General features: G+C 39.1%; 1 protein-coding gene across 11 annotated transcripts in view; it reads left to right on the top strand.

The window, feature by feature from the left end:
* mta3 (metastasis associated 1 family, member 3) overlaps positions 1–24,085 on the top strand; it is a 300,725-nt gene that overhangs the window by 135,617 nt on the left and 141,023 nt on the right. For all 11 annotated transcript variants that reach the window (XM_087991291.1, XM_087991288.1, XM_087991287.1 and 8 more), the window contains 2 exons: positions 21,475–21,663; positions 23,678–23,752. In XM_087991291.1, the coding sequence (XP_087847417.1) occupies positions 21,475–21,663; positions 23,678–23,752 (264 nt within the window). The remainder of the gene's footprint in view (positions 1–21,474; positions 21,664–23,677; positions 23,753–24,085) is intronic.

The following is a 24,085-nucleotide window of genomic DNA, read 5'->3' as shown; positions in this document are numbered from 1 at the left end:
TTGGCCCATATCCCTTTAAACCCTTCCCATCCATGTACCTATCCAAATGTTTTTTTTAAATATTGCTATTGTACCTGCCTCAACTACTTTCTGTGGCAGCTCATTCCATATACACACCACGTTGCGCGAAGACATCGCCCCTCAGGTCTTTTTTGAATCTTTCCCCTCCACCTTAAACCTGTGCCCTCCAGTTTTAATTCCCATCCCTAGGATAAAGACTATATGTATTCACCCTATTTATGCCCCTCATGATTTTATACACCTCAATAAGGTCACCCTCATTCTCCTATGTTCCAAGGAATAAAGTCTTATCCTGGCCAACCTCTCCCTAAAACTCAGACCCACTAGTCCTGGCAATATCCTCGTAAATCTTTTTTTCCTGGCTTTTGAAAATGTAAACAATTGTAATTTAATGAGATCTTCATTACCTAGGTCATGGATTTTTTAAAAATATTCATCCTCCATACTGTCTAACTAAATTGAAGACTTGGCTTAATATTCTATCCTGCCTACAATCTGTGTTCAGCTGTCTTGATTATTTTCCTGACAGTTCTTACACTCCATGGCCTTGAATCGAGATTTCTTTTTGACTGAAAGAGCCTGTTTTGGTTTTGGGCCATTTTCTGTGGCAGAGACTCAGATTGTTATCTTATTATTTGTCACCACTGAGAATAGTAGGGCCAAATTCTGTATAGATATTTAATAGTCAAACAGTCAAGAGCATTTATCTATCTTGATTGAAAATTGGTGAAGCAGCTTATGCAAATAAATGGCGTAGCTTTGGATATAATAGGAGTGAATATTGGGCTGAACATTGGCTTTTTGCCCTTTGGGGGAATCACTTGTTCCTGCTAGTTAGTAGAATTTATGAACCAATTAACTGTTAATGCAGGGTTTCCTCCTGTCTTTCTTGCTCACCCAACACATTTATATGATTCTTAATTCCTGCCTCAGCGTGCCTCCTAACCTAGTTTAAGTGCTCCCATCACCCTTATTTTTCTGAAAGTGCCTGCACATATTTATGAGTACCATCTCATTGGTTTTGGACTGTATTGTTTACATTTCATTTTGAGCCAACTTTACTCTTTCCAAAATATAGAAACTTCCCAGAATTTATTACTTTGCTTTCCCTCTTGATTTTTGTGAGTTTTTCTATTTTTTACTTGCAAGATACTTTTTCTTGATGTCATGTGATGCGACTCTATGTGCCCACTGGTTTTTGCGCTCTATTCTTTCATATCTCTTTGTACTCCTTTTTGATATGTTCTACGTTCTTCATTTTAAAATCATCCCTTTTTGGAACTCTTGGTTCTGCTTAGATATCATCAACACATGGCAATTTGGACACAGTCCCATTGAGAAACATAGAATAATAGGAGCAGGAATAGGCCATTTGGTTCTTTGTGTCTGCTGTACCATTCATTATGATCACAGCTGATCACCCAACTCAATAGCCTGTTCCTGTGTTTCCCACATTTCCTGTGATCCCTTTAGCCCCAAGCACTATATCCAACTCCTCCTTGAAATCATAGTGTTTTAACCTCGACTGAATTCCACAGGCTTACTGTGCTCTAGGTGAAGAAATTTCTTCTCATTTCAGTCCTAAATAATTTATCCCATATCCTTGGTTCCTGGTTCTGGACATCCCTCACCTTCAGGAACATCCTTCCTATTCTATCCGGTCTAATCCTGATAGAATTTTATAGGTTTGTGAGATTCCCCATCATTCCTCTGAACTCCAATGAATGAGTCATACAGCATAGAAACAGACAATTTGGTCCAACCAATCCATGTCGAACATGATCCCAAACTAAATCAGTCCTACCTGCCTGCTCCTAGCCCATATCCCTCCAAACCTTTCCTATTCGTGAACTAATCAAAGTGTCTTTTAAAAGTTGTAACTGTGCCCACATCCACCACTACCTTGGGAAGTTTATTCCACACGCGAACCACCCTCCATCTAGAAGAAATCAGTTTGGTAAACCTTTACTGCAGCCCCTGTACAGCAAGAACATTCTCCCTCTGATAAGGAGACCACAATTGCACATAATATTTCAGGTGTGGTCTCACCAAGGCCCTGTATAATTGCATTAAGACATCCTTGTATCTGCATTTGAATTTTCCCACTATGAAAGTCAGTATAACAAAACCATTTCCCTACCAATGCTGGTTTCCTTCAGTTCCACCCTTTACTAAACCCTGTGTTCCCCAACAATTCCAGAATGGTATTTGTCACCTCATTTGTAAGCTCAGAACCAAACTATATAAATTCTCCTGTTTCTGACTGTAAGGGACTTGTATTTGTCTTCAATCATTTTCTCTTCATATAGCTATAGAAATGTTTACAGTCAGTTTTTACAATCTCCACTAGCCTACTCTCAAACTCTTATTTTGTCTTTCTTAATCAATCACTTTATCCTACTTTGCTGAATTCTAAACTGCTCCCACTCCTCAAGTCTGTTATTTTTTCTGGCCAATTGTATATCCCTTTCTTGGATCTGATGTTTTTTTAAATTTCCCTTGTAAGTCATGATTTGACTGCTTTTCCCTTTTTTTTAAACTTTTGTGCCAGATGGAATTGTTGCATTTCACCCATATGCTGTTTGAATGACTGCCATTGCCTTTCCACGGTCATCTTTTCAGGTAGTATTCCCCAATCTATCATAGTGAAGTTGTACCTCATACCGTCATAGTTTCTTCTATGTAGATTCACCATCCTCGTCTCCGAATCCACTACGTCAGTCTCCATCTTGATGAGGAATGCTTTCATTATAGATGCCCATCCCATGGAGCCTCGCTCAAAGGCCTGTGCTCGCATTGGCTTCTCAGTGTATTGGCCCAGAAGGTTAACCTGTATATGCTCCAGGAATTCTTGCTCCGCGGTATTGTTACTAATTTTATTTGCCCAATATACATGAATATTGAAGTCACTCATAATTAAAAATGTTCCTTTATTGAATGCATCTCTAATTTCCATTGAATGTCATTCCAAACATGACCTCTACAGTTTGGTTGTCTGTTTACAACCTTCTACACTAATGTTTTATTCTCGTTAGCGTTTCTCAGCTCTACCCATATACATTTCACTTCATCGGAATAAATATTCTTCCTCACTGTTGCATTGATTTCCTCTTTGAACAGCAATGCAACTCTATCACCACCTTTTCCTTTTTCTCTGTCTTTCCTAAATACTGAATACTCCTGGACATTCAATTCTCATCCCTGGTCACCCTGCAGCCATGTCTCACCAATCCCAGCCATATCAAACTTGTTTTCATCCAGTTACACGATTAATTCATCAATGTTTTTGCAAATTCCCTGTGCATTGAGGCACAAAGCCTTAAGGTTTGTGCTTTTAACATTACTTGCCTTATTCTCATTATTTGCTCCAAGGAGCAGTCACTTTATTGAGAGTTTTCTACAGACTCTTCAGTAACTACAGAGACACTGAGGAGCAGATTTTGGAAAGGCACAGAAGTAATAGGATTGTTGTCATGGGTGACTTTAATTTCCCACTAGTTGGCCTATCTACGTATTGAGTCAGGAACGGCTCCTGACTCAATATGTAGATAGGCCGACTAGTGGGAAGGCCATATTGGATTTGGTGTTTGGCAATGAACCAGGCCAGGTGTCTGATCTCTTGGTGGGAGAGCATTTTGGTCACAGTGATCACAATTTCCTGACCTTTGATATAGTCATGGAGAGGGATAGGATGTATTATTTAATTGGGGGAGGGGGAACTAAAATGCTATTAGGCAGGAATTTGGGTGCCTAAATTGGGAACAAATGCTCTCAGAAATGCACGGCAGAAATGTGGAGGTTGTTTGGGGAGCACTTGCTGATGGTGCTGGATAGGTTTGTCCCACTGAGGCAAGGAAGGGATGGTAGGGTGAAGGAAGTTTGGGTGACAATGGATGTGAACTCTCTAGTCAAGAGTTACAAAGAAGCTTACTTAAGGTTGAAGAGATATGGATCAGACAGGGTTAGAAGGTAGCCAGGAAGGAACTGAAGAATGGACTAAGGAAAGCTCGAAAGTGGCATGAAAAAGCTTTAGCATATAGGATTAAGGAAAACCCAAATGCATCCTACTTATGAGAGGAACAAGAAGATGGCCAGAGGCCGATCAGGCATAGTGGAGGGAACGTGTGCCTAGAGTCAGAGGAGATAGGGTAGGTCCTTGATGAACACTTTGCTTCAGTATTCACTACTGAGAGAGACCTTTATGTTTGTGAGGATAACATGAAACAGGCTGATATGCTGGAATAGGTTGATTTTAAGAACGAGGATGTACTGCAACTTTTGAAAATCATGAGAATAAATAAGTCACCTGGGCCAGACAGGATATACTCAAGGTTACTACAGGAAGTGAGGGAAGATTGATAAGCCATTAGTGATGATCTTTGAGACCTCCCTGTCTACTGAAGTGGTGCCAGATGATTGAAGGGTGGCACATGTTATTCCTACGTTCAACAAAGGGAATAGGGATAATCCTGGGAATTATAAACCAGTCAGTCTTACGTCAGTGGTGGGCAAATTATTGGAGAGGATTTTGAGAGACAGGATTTATGATCACTTGGAAAACCATGGCTTGATTAGAGATAATCAGCATGGCTTTGTGAGGGGCAGGTCATGCCTCTCAAACCTTATTGAATTCTTTGAAGATGTGACAAAACACATTGATGAAGGTATAGCAGTCTACATGGATTTTAGCAAGGTGTTTGATATGGTTCCACACGGTAGGCTCAGTCAGAAGGTAAGGAAGCATGGGATACAGGGAAATCTGGCTATCTGGATACAGAATTGACTGTCCCATAGAGGACAGAGGGTGGTAGTAGATAGAAAGTATTCAGCCTGGATCTCAGTGACCAGTGATGTTCCGCAGGGATCTCTTCTAGGACCTCTGCTGTTTGTGATTTTTATAAATGACCTGGATTAGCAAGTGGAAGACTCTGTTAGTAAGTTTGCAGATGACACGAAAGTTGGTGGAGTAGTGGATAGTGTGGAGGGCTATTGTAGGTTGCAACGGGACATTGACAAGATACAGAACTGGGCCAATAAGTGGTAGATGGAGCTCAATCTAGAAAAGTGTGAAGTGATTCATTTCGGAGGGTCGAATCTGATTGCAGAATACAGGGTTAAAGGTAGGATAAATGGCAGAGTGGAGGAACAGAGGGATCTTGGGGTCCATGTCCACAGATCCCTCAAACTTGAGACCCAAGTTGATAGGGTTGTTAAGAAGGCATATAGTGTGTTGGTTTTCATTAGCAGAGGATTGAGTTTAAGAGCCGCAAGGTTATGCTGCAGTGTTGTGGAGACCTGGTTAGACCACACTTGGAATATTGTATTCAGTTCTGTTTGCCTCACTATAGGAAGGATATGGAAACTTCAGAGAGGGTGCAGAGGATATTTACCAGCATGCCCCCTGGACTGGAGGGCATGTCTTATGAAGTTCAGTTGAGGCTTTTCTCATTGGAGCGAGTAAGGATGAGAGGTGACTTGATAGAGGTGTACAAGATGATGAGAGGCATAGATAGAGTGGGTAGCCAGAGACTTTTTCCCAGGACGGAAATGGCTATAATTTTAAAGTAATTGGAGGAAGGTTTAAGGGAGATGTCAGAGGTCAGTTCTGATAGAGAGAGGTTGGTGCATGGGATGCACTGCCAGTGGACAGTGGGGGCATTTAAGCGGCTCTTGGATAGGCACATGGAAGATAGTACAATGAAGTGTATGTAGGTTAGTTTAATCTTAAAAGGTTGGCACATTGAGGGCCAAACTGCCTGTACTGTGTTGAACTGTTCTATGTTCTATTTGTCACTGAGGCCCTGTTTGATCCCGGTCCTTGATTTCTCTGCCTACCACTTGTCTTTTTCCCATTTCTGGCATTGAGTTCTTGTCCTTGATCCTCTTTCTCTGACTCCTTGCATAGGTCCCAATCCCGTTACTTTAAAACCTTCCAACCACTCTAGTAAATGCTTCCACTCGGACAGCAGTCTCTGTCCTGAAAGGGATGACTAGTCGAGTTTTAACTGATCCTACCTTTCCAAGAACCAGTTCCAATGCTCCAGGAATCTGAAGCCCTCTCCTTGCATCATCTATTCATCCATATGTTCATTTGATATATCATGTTATTTCTTCTCTGATTGGCACATGGCATTGTTAATACTCCCACTGAGATCACCACCCTTGAGGTTCTATTTTTCAACTTATTTCTTAATTCTCTATATTCTGTTTTTAAGTTTAAACGAAGGAGTGTGCTCCTATATCGTATATACCAATGTGTACCACACCCTCCCCCTCCAAAATGCATGGTAGTTGCTCTGAGACATTCTTGGCCCAAACACCAGAGAGGCAGCATACCATCCTGGAGTCTTGTTTGTGGCTATGGAAACAGTTGAATCTCTGATAACTGTTGCATTTGCGTGCTTATTACTACATGCAGCAAAGCCAATTATGGTAGAATGAATTTGCTTGTTGCTATTTTCCCTTGAGATGTCTTTTCTTTCAATAGTATTTAAAGTCACAGAAAGTTCCTGCTCTGCTTGGTGGTCAACCATTCCCTTCCTGCCTGTGGAGTCTTCGTTTGTATTGTGAACACCTCCTTATACATTCTATCCATGGTACAGTTTGCCTCACAGATACTCCATAATGACCCCAGCCACCCCTTTAGCTCAGAAATCAGGCTTCTAGGAGCTTTGAGCTCTCCTGCCAGGGCTTACACTTTAGATCAAATCTTTTAGAAGAGACTTAATTCTATCAAAGAAATCTCCTGGTGCAATTTCAGGGCAGCTGCTCTATCCTAGCTGCAGTGGCAGGTTATTTACAATATACTTTTTTATATCTCTTTGCTATAGATATGCAATATATGATAAGCTGGTTTTGGCCCATTTAATTAGTTTTCAATTTTATCACTGTCTAGTTCGAAGCCAGTTTATAACTTTATGTGCTCTGGTTCTCTCCTCAAGGTTACGCTATCAGCTGTGTAGGGTGTTAACTTGGAACTCTGTTACCTTTATGGTCACAGAAACAATGGGGCAGTGTTGTTCTTTTGGGAAAAATCTGCAGCTCTTCCCATCATGTCTTTCTGTTGTTAGTCAGGGTACTGTTACGATATAGAAGTGAACCCCTCTGGTAATTGAACGAAACGCCCAGAAAAGCTTGCCTCGCCTCATAATTTGTTAAAATATGGGTGACTGAGAACTCCCAAATTCCACTATTTAAAGAAAATAACATTAAACAACAACTATTCACAACGCTAAGCCCCCCTTTCTCTAAGCTGCTTACAATTTGCCTCCAACTCTATAACAATATGCTGTTCCAATTAAACGCTAAAATTACATCAACTTAATTTCAAAAACTCATAGTCGCCTGTCTTCACTCTTCTGGCTGAGGATCTCCCTGGGTTGTCACCTTTCTTTTCCCTCGAGTATGTTTCACATGAAAGTGTACCTTTGACAGAGAGTGTTTCCTAATTTCTTGGAGGGCAAGATTTTAGAGGAGCAGTTAGCTCTCTCTCTGTTCTGCTGTCTGACCAGTTTTCAAAACATTTACCTTTTTATATCCCCAACATCGGATTGGTTCAATGTTGGGAAAACAATAAATTTAAAGTCGATTAGATTTTAGTGTCGGGCATAATTTAAACTGGTTAAATTCAAATTGTTGTCCAAACAGCAACCAAACTCGGATATTCATTTCACAACCAAATGTTACATATTTTCAACTTTCCAGTACACACTGGGACTGCCATGCAGTCATATACACAGGTGCTTTCAAGCTCGCAGTTCAGAACATCATTCTCTCTCTCTCTCTCAAAGGTATAGCACATGCCTTCAACTTCAATATCCCACCCTCCTTAAGAAAAAAGTGATCCATCATAATGAAAAGATGGCTTCATTTTCTTTTCTAATTCTTAATCCTATTATGGTGAAATACATATATGCACTCATATATAACATTGGAATCAGTCAAATCTTATCTACCACTTTTTTTCTTTAAATCTACAATAACTCATCGGCTATCACATTTTTACAACCCACAACATGTGCAATTTGTAAATTAAAAGTCTGTAACATAAGACTCATATTTTCTAATAGTCACATATTTTTGTCTTTAATTCTTTCCAAGAATGTAAGAGGATTGTGGTCCGTGTACATAGCTGTCTCCAACCCATTGTTCGACACATAAACATTAAGATGTTGTTAGCTCAGTACCAAAGTCAATAATTCTTTTTCAATGGTAGACTATTTTCTCTGGTGGGTATTGCGTTTCTTTGAAAAGTACCCAATTGGCCATTTAATTCGATCATCATCATCCTGTAGCAGTACAGCTCCAACTCCTGTATTGCTAGCATCGATTGCAACTTTGAGGGTTTCAAAAAATTTGGTGTAGTTTAAACTGATGCTGTGGTTAGTACAGCTTTTAAATTCTCAAATGCCTCCTGGCATTGTTCTGTCCACTGAAATTTTGTGTTCGTCTCTACTAAATCTGTTAGCGATGCCAACACACATCTGAAGTTTGGAACAAACTTCTGGTAGAATCTGCTTAGTCCTAAAAATCAAAGTATCTTTCTCTTCGAGGATGGTTCTGGAAATTCCTCAAAGGCTTTCATCTTCACGTTCCTTGGGGTCAACCTTCCATGTCCAATGTTGTGTCCCAAAAACGTCACCTCTGCATATTCTGTTTTCGTTAAGTTTCTTACCAGTTTTGCTTCTCTTAATCGTTTGAAGAGCTCTGTCAGCTGTACCATGTGATCTTTCCATGACTTGCTAAAAAATCACTGCATCATCCAGATAAACTGTAAAATTTGATAATCCGGCCACAACTCTGTTCATGAGTTTTTAAAATGTGGCTGGTGCGTTCTTCATTCCAATGGGCATCACTTTGAATGGATATAGCCCATTTGGGATTACAAACACAGAAACTTCTTTCGTTTTCTCTCCTAAAGGTAAACTGCCAATGACCATGTAGTAAGTCCAATTTCGTAATGTAAGTGGCTTGACCAACTTTCTCAACAGAGTCCTCCAGTCTTGGTATTGGATAGGAGTCAAATTTTATTACAGCGTTGACCTTCCAGTAGTCCACACAAAGTCATTGAGTCCTGTCAGGGTTGGGAACCAAAACGATTGGTGAACTCCACTCACTTAGATTCAGTTTGATGATATCTTCGATGAGCATTGGATCCACTTCCTTCAGGACCTGTGTGGCTTCAAAAGAATTAAGTCGGTAGGGATGTTGTTTTATCGGAACAGCATTCTCTACTTTCACCTCATGCACAATAGTATTAGTCCTCGCCATCTTATTCCTGCTTATGTCCTCATACTGCTGCAACAAACCTTTCAACTCGGTTCTTTGCTCCTGAGACAGATAGCTCACTAACGTATCCCATTCCTCAAGGGCTTCCTCATTATTTAACGTAATTTGAGGCACATCAAAATCCAATACATCTGGATTTGATTCCTCGCTCTGCGGGGCAATAATTAACACCTGTTTCTCCAGTTTCCAGTCTTTATTATAAGGTTTCAACCTATTCACATGATAAACCTGATACAGTTTTTTTTCTATCCAGCATCTTTACCAGATAGTTTACTCAAAAGTTGACTCAACTTTTTCTAAATTTGATAAGGACCACTAAATCTGGCTTTGAAAGGATCCCATCCCCATGGGAAAACATCCGAATTTTAGAGTTTTAATCTGCCACCTGCTGCATTCTATGCTGTACCCTCTTCAGGTGCTGTTGAGCTAACTCAGCTACCCGATTTAACCTCTCCCTCACCTCAGATACATAATCCAAGTGTGAGATCTCTGACTTCAGTCCTATCAATTTTTCTATAATTAATTTCAAAAGCTCTTCATGTTTGAATATTAACTCAAAGGGAGTAAACTGAGTATATTTGTATCAGGCATCTCTAGTGGCAAACAGGATGAATGAAATACCATTATCCCAGTCATTCGGGTAATCCTGACAGAACACTCTTAACATGGTCTTCAGGGTTTGATGCTATCCATGACTGTCTTAAACAGCCTAGCAGTAAAATTAGACCCTTGGTCTGACTGAATCTCTCTGGGTAGCCCAGCTACTAAGTGCTCTACCACCCTTTCTGCCTTAATACTCCATAATGGAATTGCCTCTGGGAATCTAGTAGACACATCCATTAATAGCTAGCAAGTGCTGGTTCCCAATTTTTCCCTACACAATCAATCATAACCCGTGTAAAAGGTTCTTCCAATGTGGGAATTGGCAACAAAAGTGCTGGTTTCTTTAATGCCTATAGGTTTCCTACCATTCGGCACATATAACATGTATGGCAAAATTTAACCACATCCTTATGCAGTCCAGGCCAATAGAAGTGCTTTTGTACCTTAGCATCGGTCTTCCTCACACCTTGATGACCTCCTACTGGTAATCCATGTGCGACCCATAATACCTGCTATCTGTATGCGACCGGCAACACAACCTGATGCACTGCTGCCCATCTCTCCTCTGTACTAACCTGCTGTGGCCTCCGTTTTTTATCTTAGGATTCTATCTTTAAGGTAATAACCCTCGGGAATTCATTCTATTCCTTTTCTAGGTATGCATCAATATATATATCTTTTATTGTCTTGTCTTTCTGTCATAAGTCCCTTAGCCTTTCAGGACTAAACATCTGCCTAACTCTCTGCCTGTTCAGGCTTTTCCTGCACCATTACGTCAAACAGGGTGTCCGCTAACTGAACCTCAAATACTTTGTGTTTCTCTTTAATTTTTGCTTTTTTCATGTGACTTAAGATCTTCTTATGACACAGTCTGGAGAAAGTCCAGGGTATTTTTCTTTTAACTCCTCAATTTTCTGGTCTTCCTTTGGCTTCTCCATAACGAGGGGTATTGCTCCCACTTTGGATCCTGCTAAATTGTTCCAAGAACAAACTATTCCTGGAACTGACACTCTGTCAATCACTCCCACTGATACTTTCCAGTCTTGATTTGGCTCTCTAACCTGATCTTACACAGGGGAACACTAAATTTCTGTCCATCTATTTCACAAATTAGCAGTCTGTCGTGTAACATGTCAGAAAGAGTGCAAATATTTGCATCTCTTACTATTAGAGACTGATTAGCTCTCGTATATCTCAAAATTGTAACTTTCTTTTCTCCCCCTGTTGTTCCTGAGTAAACTTTATCCACAGAGGTGATGACTTTATAGAGATTGGGCACTAACTCACTACCCAGCCACTTTCCTGTAGCTCCTTGACTTTTCCTGGGATTTCTGTTACTACTTTCACTAATCCCACTGGCTTATCCTTTTTTACCACATCCTTTTCCACAGTGCCTTTCTTCAATGACCAGCACTGTGATCTTATGTGTCCCACCTTCTGGCAGTGAAAACACCTTTTCCTAGTGCCCTTAAACCATTGGCTCTATAATTTTGTGTGTCCCACTCCATTACAGTGAAAACATCTGAGGCCTTTCACCTCCTTTCCAGCCCCTTGGGCTTCTTTTTCCAGCTGTGGTAAACTATTCACAGTGTGATCTATTCTTTGTTTTGTAGTGAATGATCCCCCCCTTCTCCCAATTTCTGGCCCTCACAGGATGAAATTGTTAGAAGCTAAATTTTGCCTTATGTACCAATGCATATTCATCTACCATCTCCACCATTCTTCTCACTTCTTGATCTTTCTGTTCATCGACATAAGTTCTTATCATCTCTGGAAGTAAGTTTTCAAACTCCTCCAGAAGAATAATCTCTTTTAATGCCTCACATATCTATTTTTAAGGCCCGCACCCATCTTATTCAAAATGACTATGTTTAATTCTTTTAAACCCAACACAAGTCTGACCTGGTTCCTCCTTTATGTTTCTGAACCGCTTCTGGTACCAGTTCATAAGGACTCAAGATAGCCTTTTAAATGTCTGCATAATCTGTTGACCTGTCATCTGACAGCACTGCAAATACCTCACTAGCCCTGCCTCCCAGCTTAGTCTGAAATATCATTACTCACAAACTGGCCAGTTTTTCAAATGAAATAAATAAGTCTTTGACATCTTTCTCATCAAAATGTGGCAATGCTTTAATATTTGTATACATTACTACCTTCTCACTTCTTCTCCATCCTGGTAAATTGACGTTCCTGACTAACTCGCAACTTCTGTAGTTCAAATTTTCTCTTTTTTGCTCAGCTAAGAACCTTCTCTCCCTTTTTCCTCAAACATGGCTCTTCTTGTCTTTCTTTATCTACTAACTCTATTTGCCTCAATTGCAATTTAAGTTTTTCTAACCTCTACTGCACTTGCCTGTTTCTCTATTATAGACCAGACCAGACCCCTCAAACCATTTCAAGAAAGTAGCCCGGACCCGAACTTTGCTATCTTTTTTTAGCAGGTGTACTGTGGATATTCCGGGAGTGATGCAACTGGTCAAATCATTTAGTCTTAAACAAATCAGAATTTATTGACAAGATTACTGAATAAAACACAAAACAAAAGAGAACAGAATACCAAATAACGTAACCTATCCAAAAACCCAACAGATCATCCCAACTTAATGATGCTGTTCCAAATACTTGCAACAATCCCTACAAACGTCCCTTGGCATAAAAAGGTAAAATCAAACATAGGGTCTTACAAGAGAGAAGTCAGAGAGAGAGGACCAGCATGGACCTGCGTCTTTGAGTCAGCAGCTTCACAACTGCCTGACTGCTTTTAGTGAATAACCAGACCAAACCAAAAGAAAGCTGAGCTGGGAGCTGGTCACTCCACTTTCATTGTACAAGTGTTTTTTTAAAACTTAAGTGTTTTGCCTGAGGCAGTATCTATTAGATACAATCAAATTGGCCGTAAAACCCTTCAAACTTAGACTTTTTGGAGCCTGTGTTTTTACGACCTCTTTGATAAAAAAGAAGCCAAGGACTACATAACCTTGTTAAAGGAACAGCATCATCACACTCTGATATACCCAAGTGCTTGACCAACTCCATTACAATTTCAGCTTTCCTGTTGTCCCTGGTTAAACACAATTCAAATCTATTTGCTAATTTTAAAAGTATGTCGTTCCTGTATCTTTCTAAATTTTATTGGCAAATTTGGGAAGCATCTTCAAATCCCAGAATGTCTTTAGCAATGTTAAGAGCCGTTTCCCTCACTTAATTTAACTGAAGTTAAACAAATTTTCTCACCTTAGTGTATTTAAAGATCTAGGACACTAATTGCCAAGTGTTTAAATCTGCTGGAATCTTTCATACCTTTTTGGTAGCTTTACAGGCATTCTTACTTTACACAATTGCTAGATCTCATAATTTTCAATGAGAGCCTGAGCCTGGTTGATGTTGTTACAGCTTCAGAACAAAAAAGCACATCAAAAGTTTCCAAAGAGCTTATTTTGTACAGCTCAAGCTCAAAGTGCACAGATTTCCCCCCCCACCTCCACGTTTACTATTGGTCAGCAGCGCTGAGTTGTCTCGCTGTAACCGGACCATTTGGTTCTTAACCCGAAGAAAGTACTGCCGTGCTCAGCAATTACAATGTATACACTGTATTCAAGTACATTCCATCCCGATGATTTGCCAGCTGCACCGTGTTAATTATCAATTAGATACTTGCCTATCATTTAAAGACCTTTTAAATTCCTTATTAATCTCACTGTAGGAAATACTAAAAAATATTGATTTTTATTATATGTTATAGTGTCAGCTCCAGTAGTTGCACATAATGTTAGAATTCTTTAACTAACAAGTTGTGAATAGATTGATTAAATAATTTGAGAGATCAGTGTGAAATGTTCTTATCTATGTCTTATGCGTCAACAACTGCAGCTGACCTTGAGTCGACAGAGCTACTATTGTTCTATTTGTGAAACCTACATTAAGCAAACATTTTCTCAAGCTCTCTGGCTACGGTCAGCCATAGGCAGCTGTTGGCCATATTGTGCTGCTCAGTCATAGGCAGCCCTAACAACAATAGTGCTGTCATGCAAAGTCCATCCAAAATCCTATTTCTTTTATTTCACTTCCCAGTTTTCCCTATGTCATGGTAATCCTTAATTTTGTTGTATGGTTCTCTGACACTGATTTCTGATGATTTGCTAATATTGGCTCAGCAAACAATTTGTCTGCACCATCTAATGCATGCCCTTCAATTTACATATTGTCAAACATTTGGTATGGACGCATACTTGTGCATAAACTTTAGATCATGTTATTATTTTCATTGTTCGTTTATCTCACTACTTACCAGCATAAATTGCTAGCTCAGCATTTTCTGCTGAATTTTATTATTAGCTGCAATAATGTTGGAACATCTCAACATAAAGTACTTTCCCAATTCCATCACCAGCATGGGTATATGTATTCTGTTAATAAATTTAAGTTGTTTTCTGTTGTACAACAAAACCAGCATTTATTTGTCACCTAACTTCATTTATATCACCTTAAATATTTTTCCCAAGAGAAAAGTAGCATAATGTCCTTTATATCTACATTTCTGGTATCTTGAAATAAATTGAGTGATTAATCGCTACCCTCTAAAAGGTGGTGATTTTGGCCAGAGTTTGGTAAAGGAGGCATCAAATAGCCAATACTTTTTTCAGCTCCAAACACTTTTGTCCTCCATGGTGTTGAAATTGCTGGCTGATAATGACCTACTGAGGCAAGGAGGCCATCTGGAACCTGAGTGAAACAGTAGGCAACTGTACGCCCCCTTAAACAAACAGATTGTAGGAATGAGAAATAGAGTTCAAGAACAAATAAAACTATAAGTTAGAGTCGATGTATTCAATTAGGAGAAAGTGAGGACTGCAGATGCTGGGAATCAGAGCTTAAAAATGTGTTGCTGGAAAAGCGCAGCAGGTCAGGCAGCATCAAAGGAGAAGGAGAATCGACGTTTCGGGCATAAGCCCTTCTTCAGGAATGAGGAGGGTGTGCCAAGCAGGCTAAGATAAAAGGTAGGGAGGAGGGACTTGGGGGAGGGGCGTTGGGAATGCGATAAGGTGGAAGGAGGTTAAGGTGAGGGTGATAGGCCGGAGAGGGGGTGGGGGCGGAGAGGTCGGGAGGAAGATTGCAGGTCAAGAAGGCAGTGCTGAGTCTGAGGGTTGGGACTGAGAAAAGGTGGGGGGAGGGGAAATGAGGAAGCTGGAGAAATCTGCATTCATCCCTTGTGGTTGGAGGGTTCCTAGGCGGAAGATGAGTCGCTCTTCCTCCAGGCGTCGTGTTGCCACCTACCACCCCACCAACCTCCAGATACATCGGATTATCCTTCGTCATTTCCGCCACCTCCAAACGGACCCCACCACCAAGGATATATTTCCCTCCCCACCCCTATCAGCGTTCCGGAAAGACCACACCCTCCATGAATCCCTTGTCAGATCCACAACCCCCACCAACCCAACTTCCACTCCCGGTACCTTCTCCTGCAACCGCAAAAAATGCAAAACTTGTGCCCACACCTCCCCCCTCACTTCCCTTCAAGGCCCCAAGGGATCCTTAGTATCCATCAGAAATTCACCTGCACCTCCACACACATCATTTGCTGCACCCGATGTGGCCTCCTATACATTGGGGAGACAGGCCGCCTACTTGCGGAACGTTTCAGAGAACACATCTGGGACACCCGCAGTAACCAACCCAACTGCCCCGTGGCTGAACACTTTAACTCCCCCTCCCACTCCGCCAAGGACATGCAGGTCGTTGGCCTCCTCCATCGCCAGACCATGGCAACACGACGCCTGGAGGAAGAGCGACTCATCTTCCGCCTAGGTACCCTCCAACCACAAGGGATGAATGCAGATTTCTCCAGCTTCCTCATTTCCCCTCCCCCAACCTTTTCTCAGTCCCAACCCTCAGACTCAGCACCACCTTCTTGACCTGCAATCTTCTTCCCGATCTCTCCACCCCACCCCCTCTCACCTTAACCTCCTTCCACCTATCGCATTCCCAACGCCCCTCCCCCAAGTCCCTCCTCCCTACCTTTTATCTTAGCCTGCTTGGCATACCCTCCTCATTCCTGAAGAAAGGCTTATGCCCGAAACGTCGATTCTCCTTCTCCTTTGATGCTGCCTGACCTGCTGCGCTTTTCCAGCAACACATTTTTAAGCTCTGGATGTATTCAATGCCAACTCAACTACAGAAAGAGAAATAAAAAGAGGGAGGGAAAATGCTTGCATTAAAGGAGAGAGACATTAACGAAATGCTACTAAGTTTTGATGGAAATTTTATATTTTTTATAATCTCCAATAATTAATACCTAAATAAATGGAACTCCACTCTTGTATAAATGATTCACAATTTGAGAGTTGTTCAAGAATTATCTTATTATTAAAAGGTTACTTATAATTGAAGTAATGATTCAACTTTCTGCGTACAGTTTGCATTTGCACTATATATGCGACAACTACACAATGTTCAGTGTTTGTCAGTGGAGGGCAGACAGTAAAATCTGCAAAGCTAGTTATGAAATATACCAACCTGCACAGCTACTTTTGGATATTTGTTTTCAAACATGCATCAACACCATGCTTCATGTTACTGTATCAGTTACATATCAAAGATGATGAACACCAATAGCCACCTTGCTGTTTTAACTTGCAATAATATCTATTACTTCTTCCTAATCAATGTCAGTTTATGGCTTTGATGTTTGCTCAACGTTTGGCCTCTTGAATGTCATCATCATGGAATTATTATTGGTCTTTATTTCTATTCATTCATGGGATGTAGGTGTCACAGGCTAGGCCAGTATTTATTGCTCATCCCTGGTTGCCCCGAGAAGGTGGTGAGCTACCTTCTTGAACCACTGCGGTCCATATGAAGTAGAAAACCCTACATTGCCATTTGGGAAGAATTTCCAGGATTTTGACCCAGTGATATTGAAGGAACAGAAATATATTTCCAAGTCATGATGGTGTGCAGCTTGGAGTGGAACTTCAGGTGGTGATGTTCCTATGGATCTGCTGCTCTTGTCCTCTTTGTTAGAAGTAATCGTAGGTTTGGACAATACTGTCTAAGGATCTTTGCTGAAGATATGTCATGCATTGTACTTACTGTTGCTACTGAACAATGTTTATGGATGTGATGCCAATCAAATAGGCTGCTTTGTCCTGGATGGTGTAAAGCTCTTGAGTGTTGTTGGAGCTGTTTTCTGTGTGGTGCAAAAGTTTATGACTTATTTTCTATTTCTCAGAGTGTTTTGGCTTTGGAAATGCTTGTTAAGCCTTGAGAAAACAGCTTTAATTTGTTTTGTATATATAGAGTTATATTTATCCTTATGTAAAGCATCAAGATGGGTGAGACTTGTGGCATCAGACTATGGAGTAAGCAGAAGAGATTGCTCTTTTTGTTAAATATTGATTCTTGACTGTACAGCCAGACCTAAAACACATACAAGATAGAAACTAACATTTTCTTTCAATAGGAGAAATTCTGTATCTGAGCAGAGTGTAATGGAAATGTTTGAATTCACTTGTTATCAGAAGCAATCATGTATCTCTTCCAGCTGTGCAAAAGAAGAAAATAATCATAGTTATAGTTTTGCCTTTATGCTTGCCAGACCTCATGTTTTTCTACCTATTAAATTTATTGAAAAGAAGTTCACAATTGATGAGCACAGAAGCAGAAATATCTGCCTCTTCTATTTTACAGCAACTAGTTATTAATTTGTCACAGGACTTTTTGTTGCACAGGAGTTTTGCTAGCTGACGTCTTGCTATTGGGGGACTTCAGTCAACAAAAATCAGTGAATTTGTCATTTTATTTTTTATGCTTAGCCATGCTGTGAAAGGATATTGGGTTGTGATGCTCTGAGTTAGTTGATGTGAAGTCCAGGCAGATTAATGAAAATAAATAGCAAATAGAATTCCAAGAATAACAGTGGTGTACTTAACTGGGTCTATCAGAATGGAGTGATTTGAAAAATAACTTTGAACAAACAACTGGGTTGGATGCATGAATCTCGTACCATTTACTTGGGGGAAGAGGGTGTTGGAAAATCTTCTTGAATAAAGGCAGACCTATCTTGCTGAATTCATTGTTGAAGTGAGGATAAACAAATGTTCCCTGCCAATTGATGAATATTTTAAAAAGTCTATTTATGTCCAGCACCTTCTGAAGCAACCAAGCTTTCTACTGCAACATATCATTAACAGGGAACAATTTAAATTGTTCTAAATCTAAATCATTATATATATTACAAACAACAAAGGTCACGGCACTGATTCTTAAGGAACACCACTGGTCATGTACCTTCAGTCAGAAAGTCGTCCATAACTACCCTTTGTTCTTTATGACCAAGCCAATTTTGTATCCAACTTGCCAACTTACCATGGATGCGATGTGACTTAAACCATCTGGACCAGCCTACAATGAGGCACCTTGTCACATGCTTTAGTAAAGTCCATGTAAACAACATCCATTGCCATACACCGATTTACAATCTTCGTTACTTATTCAAAAAACTCAATCAGGTTTGTGAGACAGGATCTCCCCCACATAAATCTGTGCTAACTATCCCTAATAAGTCTTCCCCAAATGAGTAAATCTTGTCCCTAAGAAACATCCCTACCATTTATGTAAGGTTCATTGGTGTAAATTTTTTTGGATTATCCCTGTTAACCTTAAACAACGAAACACTATTGGCTACTCTTCAGTCTTCTGTGACTTTGCCTATGGCTAAAGAAGATACAGAGATCTCTGTCATGGCACTAGCAATCACCTTCCTTGCCTCTTTCAGTGGCATGCATTTAAAAACTTGCCAGAGTCTTAATGATATGACTCATTCTATCATTTGATTTTATTGGACTTTTGCTATCAGGAAGAGGGAGTTCTGAATCAAGGGTATATGGTAATGTTATGCAAGGCATAAGCATTTCTTACTTGTTCGACTTGAATTTGGTTCGTGTGTAAAGAAGACTGGGTCTCCATTTAGCATAGTGTAGCACACTCACCCCTAAGTCTACACGTTGTGGGTTTAAGCCCCATTTCAGAAAATTGAATAGAAAATGCATGTTCCCACTTCAGTTCCGTACTGCCAGATATGCCATCTTATGGATAGATACCAAACTGCAACTTCATCTCCTCTTTCGGTATTGAACAATAGACCCCTTTGGAAAGTGTTAATTGTCCTAATGTTGCATTGAACGCATTAAAAGAAATGTGATGACTACTTATAGTGTTATCTGTAAATTAATTCCTAAAGGTATGTTATTCACTTACCGTCACATTGAACAAAGCTAAAAATGTTTATTTTTGTACATGATGAATTTAGTGTTAGTGGCACTTTGAAAGGGTGTGATACTTACTTCTCATGACTTTCTATAATTGATTAGGGAGAAGGGAAAATAACAAATTGGTTTCTTCAAATACTAACCAATTTCTGCTTTCCCTTGTATCTTTTGTCAGAGGACTATTCATTTGAGATATCAAGTGACCCACTCCAATTTATGAAACATAAAATTTATCTCACATTCTTTCATTCAAAAGAATGAACTTGGCTAAGATACTCTTAATATAATTTTCAAAGGTCAAGTTAATGTGTGCATATTTTATTATAGAATTGACTTTTGAATGTCCTTTCAAATTAATATTCATTGAATTCACTTTTTTTCACCTAACATTGAACTTAAATAGCTTGTGCAAAACAATGGTTCTAATATGCATTATGTACTTTTCACAAAAGTCAAAGTTAGACAGATTTTATTTTGGTTAGTGCTTTGATAATCAGTCAAGTTGTCAGAAAACAAATAAAGAGTTTTTAAAAACTGGAAATAATCAAAGCAGGTCGAACAGCATCTGTGGAAAAGCAAAAGGTCCTCCTTCAAGGGTAGATGTTACAAATTAGCAACCTTTAGGCAAAAAAAACAGCAAAAGGAATGAAAAGAAATAAAAACACCGATAGGAAAAGAAATAGATCAACCAGAGATGGTGAAATGATGAAGTGGTATTGTGAACTTGATCCAAGCTTTCAGGTAGACTAGGAATAAAGATACAAGGTTTCTCATAGATGCAGAACTGATTGACTGAAAAACAGTCGTACTCCTCTCTCCCCAAATCTAGCTATTCTCCCATTATGTACCCAGATTGTTCATTAATCATTTAACAGCTATTACCAGTCTTCTTTTAGCAGAAGACAAAAAGAGATATGATGAGAAAAAGTAATGAAAGCTATCAAGTGCATGTATTTAACATTAGCAATATACAGCAGGACTTTATAAAGTGGTGTTAAGACCTCAAATGTTGTCGCGAGCTGAAATTTTGGAATTGCATGCTTTGAGGCAGCAATGGTTGCCATGAAACTATGATCTTTGGCTATAACTGTTCTGGCTGAGGGGCCACACCAGTTTTCAAAATGGAATCACAGAGGGAAAACACTTAGGAAATGCTGGTGAATGAGTAACTGAAGGAGAGTAGATAGAAAAGGAAGTGTGGATAAATTGGAAAATGCAGCACACTCCAGTGACCTAGCAATCTGGAAGAACCAGACACTATAGTGCAGATCAGTCTACCATCAGTGTTCTACCTTGAGTTTGCACCTTGAACATCAAACAATTTCCTTTCCTCATCTCTTGAAACAACAACATAATCATCCATCTCACTTACTGCCTCAAAGAGGAAACAGAAACTGTAATTTTGTTTGAAATTGACATGGTCGGTGTTACAACCAGAGAGCTGCAAAGTATTAAATGGAATAGTGAGGTTCTGTTTCTCAAATGTAGGTTAAAATTCATTGTAACAGTTGAAAGGGCAAAGACAGAGGTGAAAATCAAATATTTCATAAATGATATAAGTAAACTGGTCAACATTGTTGTAAAATAAAGAATTGCGGATGCTAGAGATCCGAAACAAACATAGAAATTGTTGGCAAAACTCAGCAGATTTTAAATTGATCAAAACTCATCAGTTCTGTTAAAGAATCACTGGAATCAAAATGTTAACTCTGCTTTCTCTCCACAGATACTGCCAGGCCTGCTGAACTTTGCCAGCAATGCCTGATGAATTTCGCCAGCAATTTCTGTTTTAGTTTCTGGTCTATGTTGTTGTCTTTCATGTCTTTGAGATATCTCTGTGAACTTCACTTTGGAAGTCTGTCTGTCTCAAATGTTAGAAATTTTTTGAAAATTTTATTTGTTCTTGAACCTGGATGAATGACTTGAGCCTAAACTTTGCCCTGTGCTCAAGGAACTTAGCAAAGAGCCTTAACCACATACCAGACTTTTAATCAGTTATGATTCATATAAATGCTACCTATGGTGATGCGAAGAGAAAGCCATGTTAAGAAATGGGAAGCAATAATCAGGTGCAGGACTTGCCCTGCTGCATCTGCAGGGCACTTCCCTGCCTTGCTTCTGACAGGCACCAGCCTCCCTCAAGGGGCTGAATCGTCTACTCCTGTCCCTATTTCTCATAGTCTTATGTTCTAATCTTAAATTTGACAAAATGATTTTACTATGAATTGTGAAGCTCCTCCTTTTGCACCAATTACAGCATATACTTAAACATTTTGTTTACTTCCATTAGTTCCATGCAATGGATACGTTGCACAAGCACAACTATGACTTGACAAATGCAATCAGCATCTTGGTACCTCAGGGTGGTCCGGTTCTCTGCAGAGATGAGATGGAAGAATGGTCAGCATCTGAAGCTAGCCTTTTTGAAGAGGCATTGGAAAAATATGGCAAGGATTTTAATGACATACGACAAGACTTTGTAAGCACATCAGATCTTTAATTCTACAGATTGTTAATACATTGAGAGAGTTTGGGCAGCACTATAGAATTGGGATTCTAAAGATCAACTTTTCATTCAACTTCTAATTACTTGAAGGATTCTACAGATAAGTGTGTCTGCTATTGAGAGATCACTGCATTCTTCTCGTTACCCTATATTCTTTAATAATTCAGGTAGAAAAAAACTGATTAATCTCAAATCTAAAATTCACAATTGAACTGGCATCAATTGTCATTTATAGAAAGGTTCCAAACTTCCACAATTCTTGTGTAGAAGTGTTTGCTAATTTTGCTTCTGAAAGGTCTGGTCCTAAATTTCTAGTATCCTAGTACCAGGGTCTCCAACCAGTGTAAATAGTCACTGTGAATAGAGAGAAACTGTTTCCATTAATATATTTGAGACTTCTACTCAGTTTACCTCACAACTTTCTAAAATCTTGGGAGCATTAATGTATTTTATGTAATCTCACCTTTTAATTCTGGGGGTCCTGTTAAATGTTACATTCCCTCCATGGCCAACATTTCCTTCCTAAAATATTGTACCCAAGTATCAGTCCCCCCCCCCTTTTTTCTGGTCATAAATTGCTTTGAGATTTCTGTTACTGATTAGAATATTGTATGACTTGTTTCTTGGATAGATGTTCTTGAAAGACCATGTCTTCATTTTCACATGATTTCATTCAATGAATTACCATCTAACTCTGTGAAGTTTAGAAGTTTTTCAATTTGTTGTCATCTTCCATTTCATGGACAGCTTTGCTGATCAGTTTGTCATTTGTCTTTATCTTTTAAGGTTTTATTCTCAGTATTTCACAAAACAAAGTTTACTTGTCTATTTCCTCTATCCTTACAACATCAACTTTGTCAATTCAAATGTAGTAAATATCTAGCCAGCATAATTTTGAACTTCATCTCACCTGAATCCCAAGATTTAGGACCATTCTTTCTTAATGATAACATGCTGTCAACTATTCCAAAATTATCATTGAAGAATAGAAAAAGCCCTAAGTTCCAATACACTTTTAAAAGCTATCTTTATGCCTACATTTGTTCCCTCCATCCTTTCTTTGTAGTCTAAATGTGATCAGCCTGTGGATTCCACACCGAGCATTAAAGAAGACCACACATACTCTCACTTTACCTATTTGATTCTATTCACATGCCCCTCCCTTTTTTCAAAGTTTCAGCCTATCTAATGTGGACTCCATTTTTTTAAATCTTCTGGCTTTATCAAGTTCATCTTGCAGCCACTACCTGATCTTTTGCCCTACTTTTCATCCAACTTCCTTCCTAGCTGATATTGTACTTATATCTGTCCTGTGACATTGCCTGCAGCTGCTGCACAACACTGGTTGTTATCATCTTTCTCAAAGTACCCACTTTGGACCCTTTCATCCTTTCTCATCACACGTTCTCTAATACCTTCTATTACTCTGACAAGTCCTCAAATGTATTATTGTGTTTCAGTCATGTGCCTACCTCCCGTGTCTGCGAGCAAACAATTGAGTTTAGCGAAGAGGCTACTTCATAACCAGCATTGTCTGTTATGCCAGCTTCTATTTGCTTACCTTTTTCATCCTTGGCTATTCTATCCCTTTATAATTATAGCTTTTTACATGATCTTTGTGCTATTATTCTCATGTTCATTCATTGTTGTACCAGTTGACATCATTACATATTCTCCAGCGTTTTCTCCAAACAAGAACCTTTTTCATGAATTTACAGATGCTGGTGTGCTATATGTTTCAGGCCATTTGCATTTTAGATTGAGTTTATTTTAAACTGTGCATGTCAAATATTACTATTTCATTTCTCACACTTGATAATATGCATGTTTTATTATGTAAATATGCAAAGAATTAATTACTATGTATTGATCTTGAAAAGTTTGTTTTAAACTACGAAACAAATATGTTTTAAAATGTTATGAAGCTATTTGACCATATTGACTTTTACCAGGTTTATCACTTAATGTATTTATCAATTTTTAACAGCTACCATGGAAATCACTCACTAGCATCATAGAGTACTATTACATGTGGAAAACTACGGATAGATATGTACAACAAGTAAGAACATTACTTAGATTTGTGATTATTTTTTAAATTGTTTGTATATTTCTAAATTGCTAATTTGTTTAAATATGTGATAAGCTCACTGTCTTTGATAAGAAAAAGTATGTTATATTAAATGTAACTGGTGAATGCAAATTTAAAATGTCCAAGAGGAAATTATAATTATCAAGTTTTTAAAAAATGGTATGAAAAGGTTATGCAACTGACCAAACAAGTGATGATTACAATTCCAGCAATTTCATCCTTGCAAAATAATCCATCTGCAGGATCCATATTTATGTAATAGCTTGCTGAGGATAATATTGGTTGTGATGTCGCTATTCATTT

This window comes from Chiloscyllium plagiosum, unplaced genomic scaffold (genome assembly GCF_037043375.1).
Source record: "Chiloscyllium plagiosum isolate Xiang-an unplaced genomic scaffold, Cpla_swu_hap1 HiC_scaffold_10, whole genome shotgun sequence".
Classification (NCBI taxonomy): Eukaryota; Metazoa; Chordata; class Chondrichthyes; order Orectolobiformes; family Hemiscylliidae; genus Chiloscyllium; species Chiloscyllium plagiosum.
The sequence above is the reverse complement of the archived record's forward strand: the minus strand, read 5'-3'. Positions and strand labels throughout refer to the sequence as shown.